Source organism: Myotis yumanensis, unplaced genomic scaffold (genome assembly GCF_028538775.1).
Source record: "Myotis yumanensis isolate MYYU_CA2020_CCGP unplaced genomic scaffold, mMyoYum1.0.hap1 SCAF_22, whole genome shotgun sequence".
Lineage (NCBI taxonomy): Eukaryota > Metazoa > Chordata > Mammalia > Chiroptera > Vespertilionidae > Myotis > Myotis yumanensis.
The window spans coordinates 11,767,313-11,789,263 of record NW_027223773.1 but is presented as its reverse complement, the minus strand read 5'-3'; the positions used below and the strand labels follow the sequence as shown (position 1 = coordinate 11,789,263).

The following is a 21,951-nucleotide window of genomic DNA, read 5'->3' as shown; positions in this document are numbered from 1 at the left end:
TCATTGCAGGGGCCAGAAAATAGTAGGGAGCCCCTCTGTGTCTCATTTTCAATTTGCGATCATGGATCTTGCAGTGAACTTTTCTTGTCTGTTTTTTTAAAAACAGATTTCTTAGCTCTAGCTGGTTTGGCTCAGTAGATACAGTGTCGGCTGTGGACTGAAGGGTCCGGGTTTGATTCTGGTCAAGGGCACGTGCCTCGGTTGCAGGCTCCTCCCAGGCCTGGACCCTGGTTGGGGCTCGTGCAGGAGGCAGCCAATCAATATGTTTCTGTCACATTGATGTTTCTCTCTGTCTTTCCCTCTCTCTTCCAGTCTCTCTAAAAATCAATGGGAAAATATCCCCGGGTGAGGATAAAAAATAAAAAGATTTTTTTAGCCCTAGCTGGTTTGGCTCAGTGGGTAGAGCATCGGCCCACAGACTGAAAGGTCTGGGTTCGATTCTGATCAAGGGCACGGAACTCAGTTGCCGGCTCAATCCCCAGCCCTGGTTGGGGCACGGGCGGGAGGCAACCAATCACTGTGACATCGATGTTTCTCTCTCTGTGTCCCTCCCCCTTCCTTCCACTCTCTCTAAAAATCAATAGGAAAATATCCTTGGATGAGGATTAACAATAAATAACTTTTTTGGAGGGGGGGGGGATTTTTAAATTGATTTTTTGAGAGAGAGGAATGGAGAGGGAGAGAGAGAGAGAGAGAACCATCAATGTGAGAGTGGATGGGCTGCCTCCTGCACATCCCTGGTAGACCAGAAATCGCACCAGCCATCTTTCGGTGCCCCGGACGATGCCCAACCAGCTGAGCCACACCAGCCAGGGCTTAGCTGCTTTTGATGAGAAAGAAGAAAAGCAAACTGTTTCGGAAGGGTTGATGCAGCGGGTGAATTATTTAAGAGGCTCGCGCATACGGTGTGGGTGTTTGAAGCCTGTGTTGAGGAATGAGCAGGAAGGTCATTCTCCGGCCGTGAGGGAAGTCACTGTTTCCCAGAGGGTTCTCCTGGCATCCGAGCAGCTGCCCGGTCCTGCGCCCTGGGAGCGGCAGCGTCCTCACTCTCCTCTCCCTCCTCTTCTCCGCAGTCCCAGCAGAAGTGCATCGTCATCTTCGCCCTGGTCTGCTGCTTCGCCATCCTGGTCGCCTTGATCTTCTCGGCCGTGGACATCATGGGAGAGGACGAGGACGGGCTCTCGGAAAAAAACTGCCAAAATAAATGTCGGTAAGAGGTAACAGACAAAACTTCTCTCTTAGGGGGCGGGCGAGAGAGCCGGGGGGCCCTGGACAGTGGAGAGATGTCACGGCCGCACGTGGTCGCCTGAGTTCACTCGCCTCTGGGTCCAACCGAGACTCGTATTTCGACAAGGAGAGAAAAATGAGTCGTGATTTCATTCACTTTACAGTTTGGGCAGGTCCTGTACAGGGGGGTGGGGGACAGAATGACAGTCTGCACCAGTCCGCATTTCTGCATCAAGGCCTCCGCTTGTGAGGTTTCCGTCTGTTCTGTGACGGCCAAAAAAGAGGACCCCCAAATGGACGGGGACAGTGTGCTAATTGTTCCATCAAATGGAAGTTAAAAAACACCATCATCTTCATGCCCGGCCGGTGAAACTCAGTGGTTGAGCATCAGCCTATGAACCAGGAGGTCATGGTTCGATTCCCGGACAGGGCACATGCCCGGGTTGTGGGCTCGATCCCCAGTAGGGGGCGTGCAGGAGGCAGCCGATCCATGATTCTCTCTCATCATGGATGTTTCTATCTCTCCCTTTCCCTTCCTCTCTGAAATCAATAAAAATATATACTTTTAAAAAACTGAGGTCAACCACAAAATGACAAGTTACTATGAATTAGCGCTTATAATGAATTTTAATGACAATTTTCCCCCGGGGGAAGCGTCGGTCTAAGTGCCTCTCCTTTCTGGCTTAAAATCAACCACCCGGTAACGTGCATGTGAGTTTTTATCCTGACTTTTCTGGGGTCGGACGTCTGGCACACAGAAAAAATGTCTGGAAAAGGCCACTGGAGTTTGTTTTCTTGGCAGCTCAGGATATATGAGAGTCTAGTTACCAGGCAACTGTATTATATGGAGAACAAAGGATGCAGGAGAGAAATCCGTACACGTTACAGATTTATTCCTTCATGTTCAGAAGGTGTCCCTCGGTATATTTACTTCCCAGACTGGATTTGGGAGAAGAATTGTATTGGGATCACAAAAGCAATAGAACAATAGCGTTGGTCATTCGCTTCTCCCTGAAAGATCCCAGCATAATGTGGACAAGGGGCCAGTGACTCATACAGGGGAATGGCTCTGCCCTCTCTCTCACCTCACCCTGCAGTGACTACTGCTGGTGCCCGAGCCCGTTTGGCTCAGTGGCTAGAGCGTCAGCCTGTGGACTGCAGGGTCCCAGGCTCAATTCCAGACAAGGGCACATGCCCCGGTTTGCGGGCTCGGTCCCCAGTAGGGGGCGTGCAGGAGGCAGCCGATCTATGATTCTCTCTCATCGTTGGTGTTTCTAGCTCGCTCTCTGCCCCTCCCTTCCTCTCTGAAATCAATAAAAATATACTTAGAAGGAAAAGAACAAAAAGACCGCTGGGTACTTTGAATCTTTATAAAGGCCAAACTATAATAACTGTCTCAAGACAGAACACCCAGTACCTTTTAGCACACATTGCCAGCTATAGGAAAGAGGGGGCCTTACAATTACGTCCCGTACACGTTGGGGGAAGCGATCAGTGAATCTAATTTTTACTTTGAACTCGTGCACCTGGCACCTGGGTCTGGTTACTTCTTCCTTCTGAGTCAGTAACTCAACGGATGACTCCACTCAGCGCCACCCCCCCCCCCCCCCCCGCCCCCCGCCTCCTTCCAGAACATACTCTTCAATGACCAGCCATCCTCCTGGTTCCTTTCCCTTGGGTAGTGGAGTCACCACCTGGCTACTAGGCGCCATCCCTCTACGCGTGGTCTTTTCTAGAACTGCAGCCCCTCCAGGTCTTCCTGTCTTCTACAGCCTCTTCCCCTGTGTCCCATTTGTGTCCTACATTCTCGGCCTCACCATAGGCACTTCGTGTGTGTCTGTCCTTGTCCCGGGACATTCTGCTTGTTGGGCAACTGTGGGTCCTGGTACCCCACTGGGGTCCCAGTCGCCAGTGGGACAGTCCATTGTTCCACCGTCTTCTCTCAGTCATCCTCATGTGAACCTGATGGGATTTTCTTGCATCGTCCACTCCCTCCTTATCATTGTAGTCAACATCATGTTTTCCCTGGCCAGCGTGGCTCAGTGGTTGAGCGTCAACCTAGGAACCAGGAGGTCACGGTTCCATTCCCAGTCAGGGCACATGCCCGGGTTGTGGGCTTGGTCCACAGTATAGGGCAGCCGTGGGCAAACTACGGCCCGCGGGCCCGATCCGGCCTGTTTGAAATGAATAAAACTAAAAAAAAAAAAAAAGACCGTACCCTTTTATGTAATGATGTTTACTTTGAATTTATATTAGTTCACACAAACACTCCATCCATGCTTTTGTTCCGGCCCTCCGGTCCAGTTTAAGAACCCATTGTGGCCCTCGAGTCAAAAAGTTTGCCCACCCCTGGTATAGGGTGTGCAGGAGGCAGCCGACCCATGATTCTGTCTCATCATTGATGTTTCTATCTCTCCCTCTACCTTCCTCTCTGAAATCAATTAAAATATACGTATATTTTAAAAAGAAAGAAAACATCATGTTCTCACTTCCGGGACTCTCCACCTTCTTTGGTGCCTGGCTAACAGACCTCCCAACCCTCAGTTGCATCTCTTGCCACTGTCCTTAGTAACTAACATGTACTTCCCAACCCCCTAGCCTTTCTGGTTGTAACCACCTCAGGTCAGTGCGTTTAATATCTGTGTCACCTTTGCACCTGCCAGCAACTCCTCTAAGTCAGCCCCATGCAGGGAATGACCATGGACTTCGACATCAGAAAGGTCTGGATTCACATCCACCTGCTGCCGCTTACCAATCTGTAAACGTGGGCGAGACAGTAATGTCGTTATTTCATTCGTCTCCTACTTGTGGAGCACCAAAGCCCTGCACGAGGAGGTACAATAGTTAGTGAGACCATCATGGCCAAACTCTGTGGTCAGACCCACCGTGGGATGTCAGAGCAGACTCGGCGGGGGGTTGGGCAGGGGGAGAGAGGAGCTGACATCACAAAAAGAGCAAACCTGGCCTTGGACTCCGCTCTGCCCCTGCAGGGTTATGAAGACTAGTTTAGTTTCATACCCCTTAAAAATGGTAGATTAAAAAAAATCTATCTCACCAGGTTCTATGAGGCCATAGTAAGTTGTAGAAACCTGTAACAAAGCATCGAGAAACGCCTACCGCCCTCGCTGGTTTGACTCAGTGGATAGAGCGTCAGCCGGCGGACTGAAGGGTCCCGGGTTTGATTCCAGTCAAGGGCACATGCCCGGGTTGCGGGCTCGATCCCCAGTAGGGGGCGTGCAGGAGGCAGCCAATCAATGATCCTCTCTCATCATTGATATTTCTCTCTCTCCCTCTCCTTCCCTCTCTAAATCAATAAAATAAAAAAGAAAGGCCTACCAAGCAATATGTAAATATTAACCCTCTCCTGTTCCTTTCAGAGTCAAAATCCTCCTCCTCCCTTCACAGCTGACTTTCTCTTCCTCCCACGTCCTCGCTTCTCCTGAATCAACTTCCTCCTGATTTTAGTTGGGGGAGGTAAACAAGGACCAAGCACATGAGAACGGGCTATTTATTCCGAGCTTGTATCACAGGGCGGTCAGCCACCGTCCCCTGCGTCTGGCAACATCTCAAAGGCAGGCGGAGGAGGGGGAAACCTTTATAGTAGCAAAGGGGGAAGGTTGAGGCGCCCTGACTGGAGGCTGTTGGCGTGAGGAAGCTGGTGACCTGCCCACTAGCAGCGCGGCATCCTGGGTGACGGGCTGGGAGTGCCTGTTTGACTCCGGTGGGTCCCAGGTGGGAAGTGGGGACAGAGATTAGGGAAGCTGGCACGTGCTAAGCAAGCCATGGCCATTGGGTTCTAGAAGTCACGGCTCAGCCCTCGAGATGATGACTCGGGAAAGCAGCCTGACTCAGAGCAGGCTGGCTCTCCTGGCTGGTTGTTCTAGGTCAGAGGTTGGCTCCCTGGGCAAGTGGCTATATTTCATGGTCAGAGTCCTCTTTTATATACACTAGAGCAGTGATGGCGAACCTTTTGAGCTCGGCGTGTCAGCATTTTGAAAACCCTAACTTAACTCTGGTGCCGTGTCACATATAGAAATTTTTTGATATTTGCAACCACAGTAAAACAAAGACTTCTATTTTTGATATTTATTTTATATATTTAAATGCCATTTAACAAAAAAAAAAATCAACCCAAAAAATGAGTTCGCTTGTCACCTCTGACACGCGTGTCATAGGTTCGCCATCACTGCACTAGAGGCCCGACACATGGAATTCATGCAAGGGGCTCGACCCTCACAGCCCCGGCTTCATCTAGAACAGCAGTTCTCAACCTGTGGGTCGCGACCCCTTTGGAGGTCTAACAACCCTTTCACAGGGGTCGCCTAAGACCATCAGAAAACACATATATAATTACATATTGTTTTTGTGATTAATCACTATGCTTTCATTATGTTCAATTTGTAACAATGACATTGGGGGTCACCACAACGTGAGGAACTGTATTAAAGGGTCGCAGCATTAGGAAGGTTGAGAACCACTGATCTAGAAGGTCATCCGGAAGGACGTCCGAAAGGTCGTTCGGCTGCCTGGTCTAATTAGCATGTTGCGCTTTTATGATTATAGATGGTCTGGTCCATCGGCATCTGCAGTCTCCCAGTTTCTGGAACATCCTCCTGGACCCCAGCCCCTTCTGTGTTAATGTGCAATGTTTTCGTTTTCTTGTTATCCAGTTGCTCCTTCCGGCAGCCTCCTCAGTCCTCCCTCAGTGGCTTGCCTCCCTGGAGCTTTTGCTTCAGCTGCCAGTTCACAAACAGCCTGACTCCTGGCTCCACGCATCCTTGTCCTCGGGGCAGCCTGGTCATGGCTCCAATCCCTCAACAGAGGGGAGTGGGTTTCTCTGTTCTTCAGTCCGAGGTTCCTTTTGGCAGGGATGCCTCCGGGAAAGGAGGGGAGACCATTTTGGGGTGCACCCCAGTGAGTACGTGGGCACTGAGGTAGACCGGAAGGGGAAGTGCCCACCTGAAGGTGTTCTGCCCAGCGTGCCAGTCCCAACAGCCCTCTGTGCAGAATGCCACCCATCACCTCACTTCTTTCCTGGCACTGACTTCCCAGACCCCACCTCAAGGTGGCGCCAGTGAGCACGTGCTGCTCAGCTTCCAATTACCCTTTCCTTGGCCTCCTGGCTTTCTGTTCCTGCGTTTCCCCTTAAGGTGTCCTTATCATAGCGAGTGCCGCCCGCCTGCTGAGATCTTATTACTGTGAAGCTACAATTAAACTCCCTCTGGGTTTGCAGCTCTTCCCACTCCTGGGAGCTGAAAGAATATCAACTCTGCCAGCGGCTTCTCTGTGTTCTGACAGCCTCTCCCCAAGAGCTTCTCATCCCGGGCTCGCCCTCCTAAATATGTTATTTAATTCATCTTATCTCTACTACTGCAAGTCACATCGTCAACTCCGTCGTTCCCCAACTTTTATGTCTTTCTAAAACACTATCTCCTGCCCGGCTGGTATAGTTCAGTGGTTGAGCTTCAAGCCAAGAACCAAGAGGCCACTGGTTCAATCCCCGATCAGGGCACATGCCCGGGTTGTGGGCTCGATCCCCAGTGGGGGGCGTGCAGGAGGCAGCGGATGGATGGTATTTCTCTCTCATCATTGAAGTTTCTATCTCTCTCTCCCTGTCCCTTCTTCTCTCTTAAAAAATAAATAAATAAAATATATTTTTAAAATAAAAATAAAAAATGGATTTCCCTGTTTTAAAAAAACCCTATTTATAATTTTTCTGTCGGACTTATTTTCTTTCTTTTCCCCCTTTTATTACTTTGCTGCTATAATACTGAACTAACAGTAGACTAATGTTACCCTCGGCGATCATAACTTCCACATGAATCTGTAACATAAAAACTGCTCTACACTTATCCTCCAAAGTGCCTTTAACGAACCTCAGTTGTTAGGCTCAGAAACGAGGTCCTCTGACCTCAGTACATGACTCTGACCCACTTCTTTGCTTCTTCGGGCTGCTTTTCTGTGTACTTCCCTCATTTCCCAGGGCGTTTTTAATTGCTGATTCAGTCCCTATAAATGTAAGCCTCCATGTCACTTGACTACCCGAGGAGGCAAATTTTCTAGTTTCTGCTAGCAAAGTACATCTTGGTGGGCTCCAGAGAATCACTGTAGTAAAGAATGGCTTATTCTGCCCGGCCGGCGTTGCTCAGTGGTTGGGCATCGACCCATGAATCAAGAGGGCACCAGTTCAATTCCCAGTCAGGGCACAGGCCCGGGTTGCAGGCTCGATCCCAAGTGTGGGGCGTGCAGGAGGCAGCCGATCAATGATTCTCTCTCATCATTGATGTTTCTCTCTCTCTCTCTCTCTCTCTCTCTCTCTCTTTCTCCTTCTCCCTTCATCTCTGAAATCAATATATATAAAATGAATGGCTTATTCTGCCAGTTTAGATTGCATACGTGCCATGGCTTGGCTATTTTATGATTTACTAGTGCCCCTGATTATAATTTTATACCATTTTTGCAAAAGATGACTGTGTACTGTGAGGTTTCCTACACATTACATCTCCAGGGACCCGGAGAAACACTGGAACTTACCTCCAGGTGCTGCCCAGGTACAGAACACCTGCTCACAGCAGAACACCCAGCCTTTCATGGGGACGGGGGGGAGGGGCATCGTTTTTGTATTTTGCACCTACACCTGTCTCACCTGTCCACATCACTTTTGTTGGATTATTACTCGCCCACTCCTTGGCGGCACTACTAGACATCTACTAGAAGAGGGCTTTTCTTGACCACACCTTCCTGAAAAATCCACACAGAACTGCTCTCACCCTGCTCCTCCTCCACCCCAGGCCCAATTCCCATAACAGCATGGCAGTTCATTTCTGCCAATTCTCACTAGACAAGCTGAGTAAACATAAAATTTTGGTGGGTTATCATTGTCTTTTAATCATATTGCTGGATGCTTGTTACCTATTCTGTGCAGGTAACAACAGTAGACTAATGTTACCCTCGGTGATCATAATTATGGAAGGCCCTGCTCCTGGCCCTCCTCACGTTCGCCCCTTGTCCTCCTCAATCAGCCCCCACGCCCAGGGGGTTACTGGCTTAGTTCCGCTCACTCTTGCCCACACACCTGCAGCTCCATGTTAAGTGAAGCCCACTTGGTCTGAAGCCGGAAGGGGATGGACCAACTCTGTGTGCATATGTGAAATCCACGATTCCTGAACCCAGGAATCTTCTTTCATCCTAAAATGAATGGGCTTGGGTCTGTACAATATTTTAGGCTGGGTCTCCTATGTATAAGCTATCACAGTGGTTCTCCAATAAGGGGTGTCCTGGAGCACCAGGGCTTGGCCACAGAGAGTATAACAAACATCACACACACCCACTTTTTACATATACTTGCTAAATTCCTTAATTTCTCTATGAAAAAGCTGATTTCTCTATTTTATGTATTTTACATATTTTGTGTTCTGAATCTCTTCCTCTGATCCATTATTTTCTTACTCAAAATAATAAACTATGTCTGTAGACGTATCTATATTAATGACCTAGTTGCAGCTCTAATATAGTAGGACATGCAGAATTTGCTTCTTCAGTAGATACCATGTATAGAAGACAGCATTGAGGGACCTCTTTATGCACTGACAGCCACCTCCTTGTATTTTGTGCTTTCTCATTTAGTGTCATGGCCTTACAGCTATCTTAACAGACTCAGCTGGCTGCAGTAGGTTTTAATCATTGTGGGGATTTTTTTCTTTTAATGCCCGTATTGTTATTACTTGGCTAGAGCGAGCTGTCTTGGACTTTTGGGCACTAGTCCACATATCTGAGAGCAGCCTGGCTTTCTGGCAACAACAAGCTGTTCTGGCCCCGTGATGTTATCTACTCTCTGGTTCCTTTTGTGGAGAATTCGACACCCAAGTTCCAAGGGTGTCATTAGATGGTCCCTCAGGGGGATGGGGGACGGGTACAGTGACACGGAGGAAAGGCTCGTCTCATTCCTTGTGTGATTGAACCACATTTCCCCTCCTACTCCCCCTGCCTTCCTTTCATGTTAGAGACTAAGGACATGGACTGCAGGACCGAGTTACCTGGGTTTGGATCTGGCTGGGCCATTGGGAGATGCAAGATCTTGGGCAAGTTTCTTGATTTTACGGGGCCACATTTTTTCTCATCCGCCCAATGAAGACCATGAAAGGGTTCTGTGAGGACAGAGTATGTTTCTGCAAGTGCCCTTCATCCAGGAGCATCTGTGATGTGATCGAGGATCGAGTCACCCGGCTATTGTTCCTCTAATTAAGGGACAGAAGTTCACAGCCGGGGTTGGCAGCCCCTTCTAAGTTCCATCTCACTTTGCTCCAAAATAAAGACGAGCTTAAAATCCACTTTTCATCCTTTTCTTAAACTACGGGATTTTCCCTTTATCCACATTAACTTTGATCTACCATGCGTTAGATTGACAAACCCAGAGATGTCTTTACTGTTGGGCCCAGCTGGTGTGGCTCAGTGGTTGAGCATCGAGCTATGAACCAGGAGGTCACGGTTCGATTCCTGGTCAGGGCACATGCCCGGGTTGCAGGCTCGAGCCCCAGTAGGGGGCTTGCAGGAGGCAGCCGATCAAAGATTCTCTCTCATCATTGATGTTTCTCTCTCTCTCTCTTTCTCTCCCTTTTCCTTCCTCTCCAAAATTAATGAAAAAAATAAAAATAAATAAAACAGGCAGGTGAAAGTGTACTGAAGAGCAGGATATTTGCATAATCTCAAGATATATCCCTATAAAGAACTTTTTAGTTACAACAGGAAAGTCGTGCCTACAACCCGTGCATGTGCCCTGACCGGGAATCGAACCAGTGACCTCTTGGTTCATGGGTCGATGCTCAGCCACTGAGCCACACCAGTCAGGCCAGCTACTCTTTTTTAATGGGCAATAATTTCCATGTAAAAACAAGTATCTAATACAGGAATAGTACTGTTCATTGAGATACTATATGTTATCCAGATCAATGTATTACCCCTCCATGGGGGAATGCACTTTTGGGAAATAACAGGATTATGAGAGGGGAGACTGGAGTTAATAGATTATTTATTTACAGACTATCCTATGGAAATTAGTTAGAAAAAGAAAGCTGCTGAAGAATTGCTAAAATGAAACAGTATAACTAACATGATTTTTTTTCTAACATTGCATGAGTAACTTTTCATAATAATGGGGAATGGAAGATAAAAGCTTAATTTTAAATGAAGGAAAAGAGAAATCCTCAAACATTTAGATTCAGATATGTATATTCTTCCGAACTGTATTCTCATATGAAAGCACACGTCTGAACGTATTTCACCATTGAGTCAAGTAAAATTCAAATTTCCTGAATTACGAGATATTTGATTAGATTAGTACCCTGAAAGTATTGTTTCTATTCCCATAGCTAAAATCTCAAAGATTATTATTTTTCTTAATATATTTTTTAATTGATTTCAGAGAGGAAGGGGGAGAAATAGAAACATCAATGATGAGAAAGAATCATTGATCGGCTGCCTCCTGCACACCCCCTACTGGGGATCAAGCCTGCAATCTGGGCATGTGCTCTTGACTGGAATCGAACCCAGGACCCTTTAGTCCGCAGGCCGACGCTCTATCCACTGAGCCAAACCGGCTAGGGCTCAAAGATTCTTTTAAAGACCATCTTTTATCTTTAGCGTTTAATGTTCAAAAGGGGGAAGTGTGAGCAATCATGACACTTCCTAATGGTCCATAATTACCACTTGAGGAAGCAGCAGAAGCTAATTATCTCAAACTATTAATTTTGATGAAAAGTATATGATTAATGATGTTGACATTTCCTGTTGCCAGGTTTGTTCTCAAAAAAAATTTTATTGGAGTGTGGTGTATATTTTTCAAAGAGTTCACAGAACCCGTATGGGCACAGCCATTCTGATGATCACAGAGAGCGCTGAGGGCAGATAGCACAGCTGGCCTTTCTCCTGAGGGCCTGTTTCAGCCGCCATGGCCTGAAGGACCTCCCATAGTGACCGAGAGCTGCCCTTTAGCCTGAGGCAAGCGGGATTTGACCCAGGGAGTGAAGAGGAAAAAGAAAGCCTAGCCCTGGCCGGTTTGGCTCAGTGGATAGAGCAGCCGTGGGCAAACTACGGCCCGCGGGCCGAATCCGGCCCGTTTGAAATGAATAAAACCAAAAAAAAAAAAAAAAAAAAGACCGTACCCTTTTATGTAATGATGTTTACTTTGAATTTATATTAGTTCACACAAACACTCCATCCATGCTTTTGTTCCGGCCCTCCGGTCCAGTTTAAGAACCCATTGTGGCCCTCGAGTCAAAAATTTTGCCCACCTCTGGGATAGAGTGTCAGCCTGGGAACTGAAAGGTCTCAGGTTCGACTCCGATCAAGGGCACATGCCTGGGTTATGGGCTCGATTCCCAGTGGGGAACTTGCAGGAGGCAGCTGATCTATGATTCTCTCTCATCATGGATGTTTCTCTCTCTCTCTCTCTCTCTCTCTCTCTCTCTCTCTCTCTCTCTCTCTCCCTCTCTCTCTCTCCCTCCCTCCCTCCCTCCCTCCCTCCCTCCCTCCTTCTTCATTCCTCTCTGAATTCAATAAAAATATTTTTTTTAAAAAAAGAAAGCTTAGGTGGCCCGGCTGGCAAGGATTAGTAGTTGAGTGTTGACCTATGAACCAGCAGGTCATGGTTTGATTCCCAGTCAGGGCACATGCCCGGGTTGTGGGCTCGATCCCTCGTGTGGGACATGCAGGAGGCAGCCAATCAATGATTCTCTCTCATCATTGACGTTTCTATCTCTCTATCCCCCTTCCTCTCTGAAATCAATAAAAAAAAATTATTTTTAAAGATGTAAGATTACTTGTTTTCTCCACTCTTGCCAACATTGTAGTATATTGTCAAATCCTTAATCTTTGCCAATCTGATGGTGAAAAAAGTGGTGTTTTATTGTTTGGTTGTTTGTTTTTTCAATTATGAGTAAGGTTGAAACTCTTCCCCCGTGTTTATGAACTATGTCTACTTTTCCATCTGTGACTTGCCTGTTCATGTCCTTTCTATGGACATGGTTAGGAAGAGCGTGGCTTGATAGAGGACCAATCAAGCACCATAAATATCTTCGAGCAATACAATAATCATCATAACAGCAACACAGTCAGTGACATCCCACAGGGCCAGTCTGTGTTATCAGAGAGGTATCATGAGGTTTTTGAGCCTCTCTTTTCCATTGAATTAGAAATAATCATTGTAGGAGCTCTTCACGGCTAATTATTACTGTGTTTTGCTTTTATGGAGCATGGAACATGGATTATCTGTGCATCTATAAGGGGAACTCCCACTATAATCTCTTGGCATCAGTAACGGTGACAACCAGTGCATGGGAGGAGCCGGGCTTGCCCCGTGTTGTAAATGAAGTACTTCGTTCTGAGCGCGCTCCTGGAAATACTGCAGGCTGGGCTCTGTGCTTCCCCAGCTCTGAGGCGGATGCTTTCTTGTCTCTGTGATGCCATTTACTAAGAGCCGAGGGGAGCGTCGGCCAGCTATTCTATTTTCATTTGATGATCGCATTATCCTGGCATCCAGGTCTGATTAGTTAAGGGACTTGAAACCAGACTTCCAGGAGGGGGTTGGCTGTGACCCATCACAAATGACCATGTTTATCCATTATTTCGTTTTATTATTACGTCTGTCACTTTTCATATACCTGCAATGTGCCAGCTACCATATGAGGTACTTAATGTTATCTCACTGATTCTTTTTTTAATTTATTTTTTCAGTTTTATTTTTTTAATTTATTTTTTATTGTTGACGCTATTAGAGATGTCCCCCGTTTCCTCCCAAGCGTCGCCCCCCCCCACACACACACACACACATACTTCCCTCTGGCCATCAGCACACTGCTGTCTGTGTCCATGGGTTATGTGTATGTATTCTTTGGCTAATCCCTTCACCTAATCCCTAGTCAACCTCCCCCTCCTTTCCCCGACAGCTGTCAGTCTGTGCCTGTATCCGTGCCTCTGTTCCTATTTTGTTCATCAGTTTATTTTGGTCACTAGATACAATAAAGCAGATATTATTTTTATTTTTCAGAGGAAATGATAGATTCAAAATTATTTTTTTAATATATTTTTATGTATTTCAGAGAGGAAGGGACGGTGATAGAGAGAAACATCATTGATGAGAGAGCATCATTGATCGGCTACCTCCTGCATGCCCCACAGTGGGGATTGAACCCGTAACCCAGGCATGTGCCCTGACCGGGAATTGAACCGTGACCTCCCAGTTCATAGGTCAATCAGTGCTTGACCACGGAGCCACGCCAGCCAGGCCTAGATTCAGAATTATTAAATAACATACACACCTATTAAGGGGTCAAGCTAGGTTCCAATCCAGGTGTCGCCGACCTTTTTCTTAGAATTCTTGGCTCTCAGGCCAAGTCAGGGCTGCTTGAGGGGAGGCCATTGCAGGGCGGGGAGCAGTGCATGACATCCACACACCGTCCACCCCCGCGCCCCTCCATGGAGCGGGTGAGCCCGCGTCGCAGTGTCCTCCGGGCTCAGCTGTATCGCCATCCGTCTCTGCCTCCGTACATCGCCCTGTTTCATCCGACACCACGAGCCTCTCCCATCGCTGGGTTTCAGCTGTCGGTGCATCCCGGTGGCATGGGCTGGGAATGGTCCATGGAGATGGATGACCGTAGGCTGTCTTGTGCCCCGTCATGAGCGGCGGGAAGACGAGCATCCTGAATCCCGGCCGCCCCTCACAGACTTGGCTCATATGACACTGTGTCCCCTCCCCAGCTCCGGCTTCTCTCTGGATTCCCCAACTCAAACTCTTAACCAGACCCCGGTCCATTCCTGTCCCCTTCCCCCCCCCCGGGGAGACCCTAGTCCCCAGGTCTCGGTGTGGTCGGCCTTGGCGCTTTGCTACCCAGCGCTTCCTTCCCTGGGCGCAGCTTCCCCTCATCCCTCATCCCTCAGGTGTCACCTGAGGCCGCCACCCTCCTGTGGGAGTTCTGCTCTGGTCCCTGGGTCCTTTGACCTCACCGCTCTGGGCGCTAGAACTCGTATGGCCCTAGCAGGTGTGGCTCAGTGGATAGAGCGTCAGCCCGTGGACTGACGGGTCCCGGATTCGATTCTGGTCAAAGGCATGTACCTCGGTTGCAGGCTCAGTTCCCAGCCCCGGTTGGGGCACATACAGGAGGCAACCAAGCGATGTGCCTCTCTCACATCGATGTTTCTCTCTCTGTGTCTCTCCCCCTTCCTTCCACTCTCTCTGAAAATCAAGGGGAAAATATCCTCAGGGGAGGATTAACAAAAAAAGTGAATAAATGAGGACGCGTTATCTGCTGTGAACACCGAGTGTTCGTTTTTCCAGGAATTTAACCAATCTCCACAAAGAGACTAGTTTTACAAAATTGTTCTAAACACTTGTAAGCTTAACTCGGTCCATAATGTTGAGCTGAGCTCCTTTATGCAAAAGCTTTTGTGGATTTGGTTGTCTTTCCTTTTGTATTATTATTTTTTTAAAAATAGAAGGTTACGCCGAAACCGGTTTGGCTCAGTGGATAGAGCGTCGGCCTGCGGACTGAGGGGTCCCGGGTTCGATTCCGGTCAGGGGCATGTACCTGGGTTGCGGGCACATCCCCAGTGGGGAGTGTGCAGGAGGCAGCTGATCGGTGTTTCTCTCTCATCGATGTTTCTAACTCTCTATCTCTCTCCCTTCCTCTCTGTAAAAAATCAATAAAATATATTTAAAAAAAAAAAATAGAAGGTTAGGAGCCACAGGTAAGAGAGGGACTTTCTGAAAGTCCGAAAGCTTAGCACCAGATGTCATGTATGTCTCTAAATATTCTTAGGCGGATGCGTATTGAGTTTGGTCTTGGTTCAAGAGAGAGAATTTGTGCGAGTTCCGTCGAGGGGCAGTTCTAAGAATCGACGCCATCTCGATTTATGTGTGAATCAGTTCAGCCTGCGAGTGTGACGTTACAAGTGGCTGTGTGGCTGCCTGTCTGCTGTGTCCATGTTCAGGCGTAGGCATAAATGCTTATGGTCTTAGCGGTCTCAAATTTTATTCTCTCTTGGGAGTCACAGGTTATGAAAAGACCCCCTGCAAAGGGCAGATTTGGGGGGAGAGGGGGGCAGTTTTATGGCAGGTGAGTTAAGATGAGACTTCTCAGGCGTGTGCTCTGATATTTTTTTTTTTTTGTGATTGAACTTATTACAAATTTGGGGGAGAAGGGAGCAGTGGCATTTGTCCTCTGTACACGTGATCGCCAAACTTCCATCCCACGCTTAGGCCCCCGGTGTCAGGGAGTGCCCAGGGGGGTGGGCTGGTGAGGCAGGCCTTTGAGGCACCCACTGTCGCTGCGCTCTTTTCTGTCTGCTCTGCTAGACTGTAAGCCAGTTGGGTGGTGATTCTGGCTCAGGAATATTCACACGGTGGCTGGTGTGTATCAGTGCCCAAGTGCGGATGGTGGAGGGAATGAAGAAATGCAAGGCTTCTCCCGGCCGGCGTGGCTCAGGGGTTGAGCATCGACCTATGAACCAGGGGGTCACGGTTCGATTCCTGGACAGGGAACATGCCCGGGTTGCAGGCTCCATCCCCAGTGTGGGGCGTGCAGGAGGCAGCTGATCCATGATTCTCTCTCATCATTGATGTTTCTATCTCTCTCTCCCTCTCCCTTCCTCTCTGAAATCAATAAAAATGCATTTGATATATTTAAGAATAAACATTTAAAAAGGCTCAGCTTTGTCCCTGAAGAGCAAGCATGCGGTTCCTTGTGACCGGGGTGAGGAAGGCAGGCGAGGCAGAGCTGGGGGGCGAGGCAGAGAAGACCATGACCTCCACGTGGGGGGTCACGTGCACCGTGCTTAGGAATTTGGACTTTGCTGGGAAAGAAACTTGGGTCGGCAGGAAAATGGACATGATCCTATTTGCATTCCAGGGGAGAATGTTAATCTGTCCGATGAAGACGCCGACTCTGGAATCCCTGGGTACTTGTTAAAGTGCCCACGCCTGGTCTTGCGTCTAATCCTGTAGAATCAGAATTTCTGTGGGTTCGGCATTGAAACCTGCGTTTTAAAATCCTTACAACTTATCAGCTTACAGTGTGGGAACCCCTGGGTAAGGGGATGGAAAGTCAGGGGCTGGGACGCAGACCAGCACAGATTTTGGAGTCAGATAAACCTCGAGTCTCAGCTCAGTCCTTTATTGGCTCTCGTTTTAGCCTAATTCCTTAGCATCTCCGAGGCTGACGCTAAGTAATTTCCTTCTATAAATGATTTGAAAGTACCCACCTCGTGCTGGTGTGATACAGATGAATTGAGATAACATGTCAAGTATCGAACGTGCTTGCAGGCACATTGGAATCACCTAGAGGAGTTATTCAAACTCTGCTCCCCAAGATCCTGGCATGGGGTGTAAAGGCTTCAAGAGACTCCCCAGATGATCCCTGATTGGCTGCCTCCTGCTTGCCCCTGACTGGGGATCAAGCCCACAACCCGGGCATGTGCCATTGACTGGAATCTATCTGGAGACCCTTCAGTCTGCAGGCTGAATGACACTCTATCCACTGAGCCAGTGGTCGGCAAACTCATTAGTCAACAGAGCCAAACATCAACAGGACGACGATTGAAATTTCTTTTGAGAGCCAAATTTTTTAAACTTAAACTATATAGGTAGGTACATTGTTATGAACTTAATTAGGGTACTCCTAAGGCTTAGGAAGAGCCACACTCCAGGGGCCGAAGAGCCGCATGTGGCTCGCGAGCCGCAGTTTGCCGACCACGGCACTGAGCCAAACTGGGTAGGGCTCAAAATGATGGCTTTTACTACAAAAAAAAAACACAAAAAACACCACCCACTCCTAATGGTTTCTTGTTTAGTTAGTTATTAATGACCAACTACCCAGTTAAATCTTTAGTCCTTGATCAAGCTTTTAATGTGAGGGAAAGCACGCTTGTCTGGAGTATGGACATTTTGGGAGAAAAGAACTCACATTGGAAAAGTTAGAATCCCAAATATGCTGATCTCTGTGTACCGGCTTATACCAATTATACTGCTGCTAGAACTCATTACCTCGGATTTTTTCAGACGGATGATCCTTTGCCTCCTATTAAATTTGAAATGTGCACATCGGAGGAACACTTTCGGGGAGTCAGCATATTTGAGATGCCTTGTCTTGTTTTATGATTCTGTTAACTCCATTTAAGACTATTAACAAATACTGAGAGGTCGTTAGAACATTGCTGTTCAAGTGCTAATACGGGGAATTACAGCTCACTGTGTTTCAAGTTTAAAACAGTAGACACTGAGGAAGTGTAACTCATTGTCAAAGATTGTTTGATATACTCACACAAAAGCATTTCTAAATCAGAGGAGCTAGCCTGCCGGTTTGACTCAGTGGTTGAGCATCAACCCATGAACCAGGAGGTCACAGTTTGATTCCCAGTCAGGGCACATGCCTGGGTTGTGGGCTCGATCCCCAGTGCAGGGCATGCAAGAGGCAGCTGATCGATGATTCTCTCTCTCTCCCTTCCTCTCTGAAATCAGTAAACATCCATACACATATAAACCAAATGAGCTATGTGCAGTCAATTTTTTTAAACTTGTATAAACGATGGAAAGAGATATCTAACAACCAAAAGAGAATATAAGTAAATGCCATTTTTTTTTTAATTTCAAGCAGAGGATGGGCTGTACTTTTTTCGTTTTGTCTTTTCAAGCCAGAGAAGGGATAGGAAGGATCAACATTAGTCTAACATCAGTGTACATCAAGAACCGTAAATAAACATCTTTTCACAGTTTGATTAGGCCGAGAGACATTATTCTCACACAAACCAAGTGGGATCCGGTCCTCACCCTAGGATTCCAGCATCACCCCCATCTTTCCACCCAGGGAGGAACAATTTTGAGCTACCACACTCCTGTCTTCAGTTTGCAAGTACTTAGCAGATAGTTTTGTCTTTCCGAAACCAGTAGAAGTCCTTTCCTGCAAACACTTGAAAAACCAGGTCATGGCCCTCGCCAGTTTGGCTCAGTGGATAGAGCGTCAGCCTGTGGACTGAAGGACCCCAGGTTCGATTCTGGTCAAGGGCACATGCCGGGTTTGTGGGCTCCATCCCCAGTAGGAGGTGTGGAGGAGGCAGCCAATCAATGATTCTCTCTCATCATTGATGTTTCTCTCTCCCTATCCCTTCCTCTCTGAAATCAATAAAACATACATTTAAAAAAAAAAAAAAAACAGGTCGTAAACAATATGAGTAATTTGATTTCTGATCAGAAATACGATGTGACTGTAACATAATAAGATCTCTGGCTTATATTTGCCTCTCGAGGTAATTCCAAGAGTTCCCAGAAGGTTCTGAGAGCTGCAGGATTGGCAGGTCAGGGGTGCAGCTCCCCAAAGGGTAGGGGTGTGTGTGTGAATTCTGCCAGTTGGTCCCTGTAACTCTGGTTACTCCCTTGGGTTCAGTGCAAGACATGTGCAAGCTGCAGCAAGGGTGGGGCTCTGTGGAGAACCCAGTCTGTGCTTGTCAACAGGAAAGGATTCAAGTGTATTATTATTTCTTAAATTCCACGCAGACTGTATGGAGTCCACCCACAGGCCATGACTTGGATCCCTGCTTCCCAGCTATTTGTATTGATTTCAGAGAGGAAGGGAGAGGGAGAGGGAGAGGGAGAGACAGAAACATTAATGATGAGAGAGAACTATCGATCAGCTGTCTCCTGCACGCCCCCCATTGGGGATGAGCCTGCAAACATGGCATGTGCCCTGACCAGGAATCAAACTGTGACCTCCTGGTTCATTGGTCGATGCTCAACCACTGAGCCACGCCGGCCGGGCTGTTTTCTTGTTTCAGGAGGATTTAGGAGGACTTCCTAGACCTGTATGTCGTTTTCTAGCGTTATGCTCTATACATGTTTCATCGCCACTAAGTATGTACGCCACAAATTCACTTTCTTTGTTTTTAGCAAAGAGTAATTTGAGTCACTTTGGCTTCGCATGCAAATTAGTTTTTTAATGGAAATGCCTTTGATCCTTGTAATGCGAGCATCTTGCTTTTTACTCACCTGACCCCGCATTATTTGCATTTATCCCGAACCTTGGCTCTCATTTGCCTAATGGTCTTGGCGAGGCTCCCTCTGCAAATGCATCCTCGGTGGATCGCTTTGTTGAGAGGGGGGAGGGAAGGGGAGACTGAAATGGATCATGTTCCTTTCTGTCTCTGTCACATTTTATTCTCCACCTCGGGCCTCTGGTGGAGATAACGATTTTAACGCTGAAGTGCCAGGACCCGACTCTGCGGGGCTGTACTTCCTCTCTTTGTTGGAAACATAATGGTTTCGCAGTCTCGGCCGGGCACACCCTGCGTCTGTCAGCTTTGCTTCTTGATTTCGCGTCCTCTGGGGCTCTCTCCTGCTTCCCCCTCGCCGCCATAATCCGCTTCTGACCTGCTGGGGAGCCCGACCCCGTGTGCGGAGCCTGTTGAAATATAGAAGCGCCGGGAGAGTGGAAACCTCGTAAAAATGTAAATGGCTTTCCCCACTGTTCCACTGCGAGCAAAAACGCCGGCTTAATGCGCTTTCCCGTTGAGTCAGGGTTTTAGAGTTGACAGGCTCGAGTGCAGGATCCTGAGAGGCCCAGCAGCACCCACACCCCAGGAATTGGGGGAGGGCTGCAGGTCCCGGCAGCAAAGGCGCTGGAGCAATCTGAGTGCCCTTCCTGGCCGAGACCATTCTGGGTGAGGACCAGGAAGGCGCGAGAACTCCATGGGGTGCCCTCCGGCCCTTGTGTGGCAAGTGCGGGCATGGGTTTCTGTGTTAAGACCTGCCGTCGGCCGTGGGCTGTCAGCTTCCGATGGATAAATAGAGCAAACTGGCTGTCAGGTGCCACCTTTAAAACTACAAGAGCCCTAACCAGTTTGGCTCAGTGGGTAGCGTCGGCCTGTGGACTGAAGGGTCCTGGGTTCGATTCCAGTCAAGGGCACGTACCTCAGGCCTCGGTGGCAGGCTCGATCCCCAGCCCTGGTGCAGGAGGCAACCGATCAATGTGTCTCTCTCACATTGATGTTCTCTCTCTCTCTCTCTCTCTCTCTCTCTCTCTCTCTCTCTCCCTCCCCTCCCTTCCACTCTCTCTAAAAATTAATGGTAAAATAGCCTCAGGTGAGGAGTAACAGAAAACTAAACTACAAAGGAACACTAAACTAAAGGGACAGCGATGAAGATAGCTGAGGACATAAATCGACCAGCCTCAGCTTTGCAAACCACGTATGTGGTCTTTGCATTTGTATTTCAAGAAGTAAAGAACCCCCGTAGTTTTGTGATAATACTAATGTCATCAACAGCCAACCAGGGTTCTTTTCTTATCTTTTTTTAATTAAAGAATAAAGCATTTCTTTTTAGCTTTCTGTTATTCAGAATAATAAGAGATTTTGTTAATCAAAATAATAATGGTACCCTGGTCTGGTGGCTCTCTCCCTCTCTCCCTACCTCCCTTCCCTCTCTCTTTCCCTTCCTCTCTCTCTCAAATCAATAAACATATCCTCTGGTGAGGATTAAAAAAATAATGGCAATAATATGTATTTATTCAGCAAGTATTTATTGAGTACCTACTAAATGTCAAGCATAGGTAGGCATTGTTCATTGGGAAAGGGGTGTTGAGAGAGAGAGATTGAGATTGATTGCTGACCTGGTGGAACTTAGATTCTAGGCAGTGGTTCTCAACCTTCCTAATGCCACGACCCTTTAATACAGCTCCTCATGTTGTGGTGACCCCCAACCATAAAATTATTTTCATTGCTGCTTCATCACTGTAATTTTGCTACTGTTATGAATCATCATGTAAATATCTGATATGCAGGATGTATTTTCATTGTTACAAATTGAACATAATGAAAGCATAGTGATTAATCACAAAAACAATATGTAATTATATATGTGTTTTCCGATGGTCTAAGGCAGCCGTGAGCAAACTACGGCCCACGGGCCCGATCTGGCCTGTTTGAAATGAATAAAACTAAAAAAAAAAAAAAAAAGACCATACCCTTTTATGTAATGATGTTTACTTTGAATTTATATTAGTTCACACAAACACTCCATCCATGCTTTTGTTCCGGCCCTCCGGTCCAGTTTAAGAACCCATTGTGGCCCTCGAGTCAAAAAGTTTGCCCACCCCTGGTCTAAGGCGACCCCTGTGAAAGGGCCGTTCGACCCCCAAAGGGGTCGCGACCCACAGGTTGAGAACCGCTGTAATCTAGAGGGTTCTTCTCGTTCTTCCCATCCCAGCCTCATTTAGGGCTGGTTCACAGACTAAAGGTTCAGAGCCACAGCCAGTCATGACCAAGCTCTGGTCTGTCTACAGCATCCTTGTCAGATGCTCAGATTGGACGTTGACTATTCAGACGTTAGTATGAAGGGTTTCTGGAAGTGGAATGTGCTTGTCAGCACCTTCATTCCTGAAGTTTCCACCCCCTGGGGCCAGCTGCCTCAGCACTCCCTTCACATCGATTAGCCACAATGCTTCCGTTTTCATCGACAGGCCTAGGTATGTGTATATATTTTAAATGTGCTCGGAAAATTGCTCACAAGTTAGACATGAGAGCTTTGCTTCTTGTTGTGCTGCTCAACGTGAACCCCCAGTTGACGCATTTAAAAAAAAATTAGCTCTAGCTTGTTTGGCTCAGTGGGTTAGAGTGTCAGCCTGCAGACTGAAGGGTCCCGGGTTCAATTCCGGTCAAGGGCACATGCCCGGGTTGCAGGCTCCATCC

The 21,951-nt window shown here is 47.6% G+C and overlaps 1 protein-coding gene across 3 annotated transcripts in view; it reads left to right on the top strand.

Moving 5' to 3' along the window:
- PLD5 (phospholipase D family member 5) overlaps positions 1–21,951 on the top strand; it is a 171,582-nt gene that overhangs the window by 67,298 nt on the left and 82,333 nt on the right. For 2 of the 3 annotated variants that reach the window (XM_070401088.1, XM_070401089.1), the window contains exon 2: positions 1,074–1,210. In XM_070401088.1, coding sequence (XP_070257189.1) covers positions 1,074–1,210 — 137 coding nt within the window. Of the gene's footprint in view, positions 1–1,073; positions 1,218–21,951 lie in introns of those variants that run through there. The other variant, XM_070401090.1, reaches the window with a different exon arrangement.